Source organism: Cyprinodon variegatus, unplaced genomic scaffold, assembly GCF_000732505.1.
Source record: "Cyprinodon variegatus isolate N-32 unplaced genomic scaffold, C_variegatus-1.0 Scaffold1411, whole genome shotgun sequence".
In the NCBI taxonomy this organism is placed as follows: domain Eukaryota; kingdom Metazoa; phylum Chordata; class Actinopteri; order Cyprinodontiformes; family Cyprinodontidae; genus Cyprinodon; species Cyprinodon variegatus.
In genome coordinates, this window is record NW_015151864.1 from 50,620 (window position 1) to 52,454 (window position 1,835).

General features: G+C 48.4%; 1 protein-coding gene across 2 annotated transcripts in view; it reads left to right on the forward strand.

The window, feature by feature from the left end:
* The window catches only part of LOC107103280 (glycosyltransferase-like protein LARGE2), a 38,719-nt gene extending 37,799 nt beyond the window's left edge, over nt 1-920 (forward strand). For both annotated transcript variants that reach the window (XM_015402920.1, XM_015402921.1), the window contains exon 15: nt 403-920. In XM_015402920.1, coding sequence (XP_015258406.1) covers nt 403-600 — 198 coding nt within the window. In that variant the 3' untranslated portion in view covers nt 601-920. The remainder of the gene's footprint in view (nt 1-402) is intronic.
* Nucleotides 921-1,835: the final 915 nt, after the last annotated feature.

The window sequence follows — 1,835 nt, forward strand, 5'->3', positions numbered from 1 at the left end:
CCATAAAAAAGAGAGAAACATGAAAATAAAAGTCAGAGTCGTGATTCAAACCTTTTTTCTTCTTCTTTTTGTTTCGCAATTCAGAATCACTGGATTAAAATCCCATTTCCATTTTTTTTTTTCCACGTCCCAGTGGCCTTCAATCCTCTAAGGCAGTGGTTCCCAACCCCCAGCCCTTCATTTTTCTAGATATGTCTCTGTTCCTGCACAGCTGATTCTATTTCTACTGCAATCAAGTGCTGCAGAAGTTTGTTAATAATCTGCTCTTTTCTGGTGTGATGCAACAAGGAAACATCTAAAACATGCAGGACACGGTTCCTGAGGTGCAGGGTTGGGAAGCACTGCTCTAAGGTACGCAGCCGTTCAAATTAACCCTGACAGCAACTTTCTTTCTTCCTCCAGGAGTACGATCTGATGGTCCTTCCCAATGCCTTCATGATCCACATGCCACACGCTCCCAGCTTCGACATCTCCAAGTTCCGCTCTAGCGCCAGCTACCGTAACTGTCTGAACACACTGAAGGACGAGTTTCACCAGGATCTGTCCAGGAAATATGGAGCCACTGCTCTCAAGTACCTCACTGCCCAGAGGAACATCTAAACTCCAGGGAGCCGGGATCAGGACCCTGAGGGCTCGGACTCGTGCTGGAGATCACTGGGCAGCAGGTGGAACCATAGAGCTTTATGGCCCATCTGAGCATCTGGGGCTGCTGTGCATTAATCCTGCAGTGGATGCAGAGACCAAGGAGAATCTGATGGGAGGATGAAGGACCAGGATGCAGGTGTTCCTTTAAGGAGCAAAGAGAGAAGCATTCAGTTTTAATTTGTTCTGACAATCAGGGCTTTTTCCAGAGGCAGTCTGTGTCTGCATGGATGCCAGGACCCGGCGGGACCCCGCTGGAACCCGCAGGACCCGGTGGGACCCGGCGGGACCCGGCGGGACCCCGCGGGACCCGGTGGGACCCGGCGGGACCCCGCTGGAACCCGCAGGACCCGGTGGGACCCGGCGGGACCCGGCGGGACCCGGCGGGACCTGGTGCTTTGGGGGAGAGACGTCTACGAGTCAGCTAGACCTGGAGAATGATTCAAGCCTTATCCACTTCATCACATTTACAAAGATATTTAATACCTTTTATTTTTTATCATAAATCTGAACCAATGATAGCGAATCATTTGAATTTACTAAGTTTTGATTACGGCTTTACACGCTAAGTTTTCCTTTTATATTGTTGGACCTCTAAGGAAAAAAGAAACAGTTTCATGGTTTCAGATCAGTCCATGTTTTGTGTGATGTCATCAGGGACGTGCTTTAAGTGTGTGTGTGTGTGTGTGTGTGTGTGTGTGTGTGTGTGTGTGTGTGTGTGTGTGTGAGAACGGGCTGCATCACCAACACGCGTGCTCAGAGTCACGCCGCTTCGTCTTGCATGTTAACGGTAGCATTACAGGTTGTTTTTAAGGCAGAGGAACACGTCCTCATTCAAGCGTTCGGGTTCCTTAGCAGCAGAAAGACGGACAGAGGAACCACGGCGTGTCGGTTTAATAGGAATCATTTTTTGTTCGTTTTGATGCCATTTTGTCTGAGTCACTGGATACATGTGCCATCTACTGATTCTGCTCATTTCTACAAGTCCAGCTCAAATGAATGCTTCCTTGCTGCTCGCTCCAAGTCCTTCATATTAAAATGAAATCCATCCGTAGCTCAGTTTACAGATCAGAAAATCCAGATCCCTTCAACAGAACCTGTCTGACAGCATGAAGTAGGCTAACTTAGCTCAATCTGACTTCTCTTGGCCTGGAAATGGTTACAGAACCGTCCTTTAGGAACTGGGCCTCTTT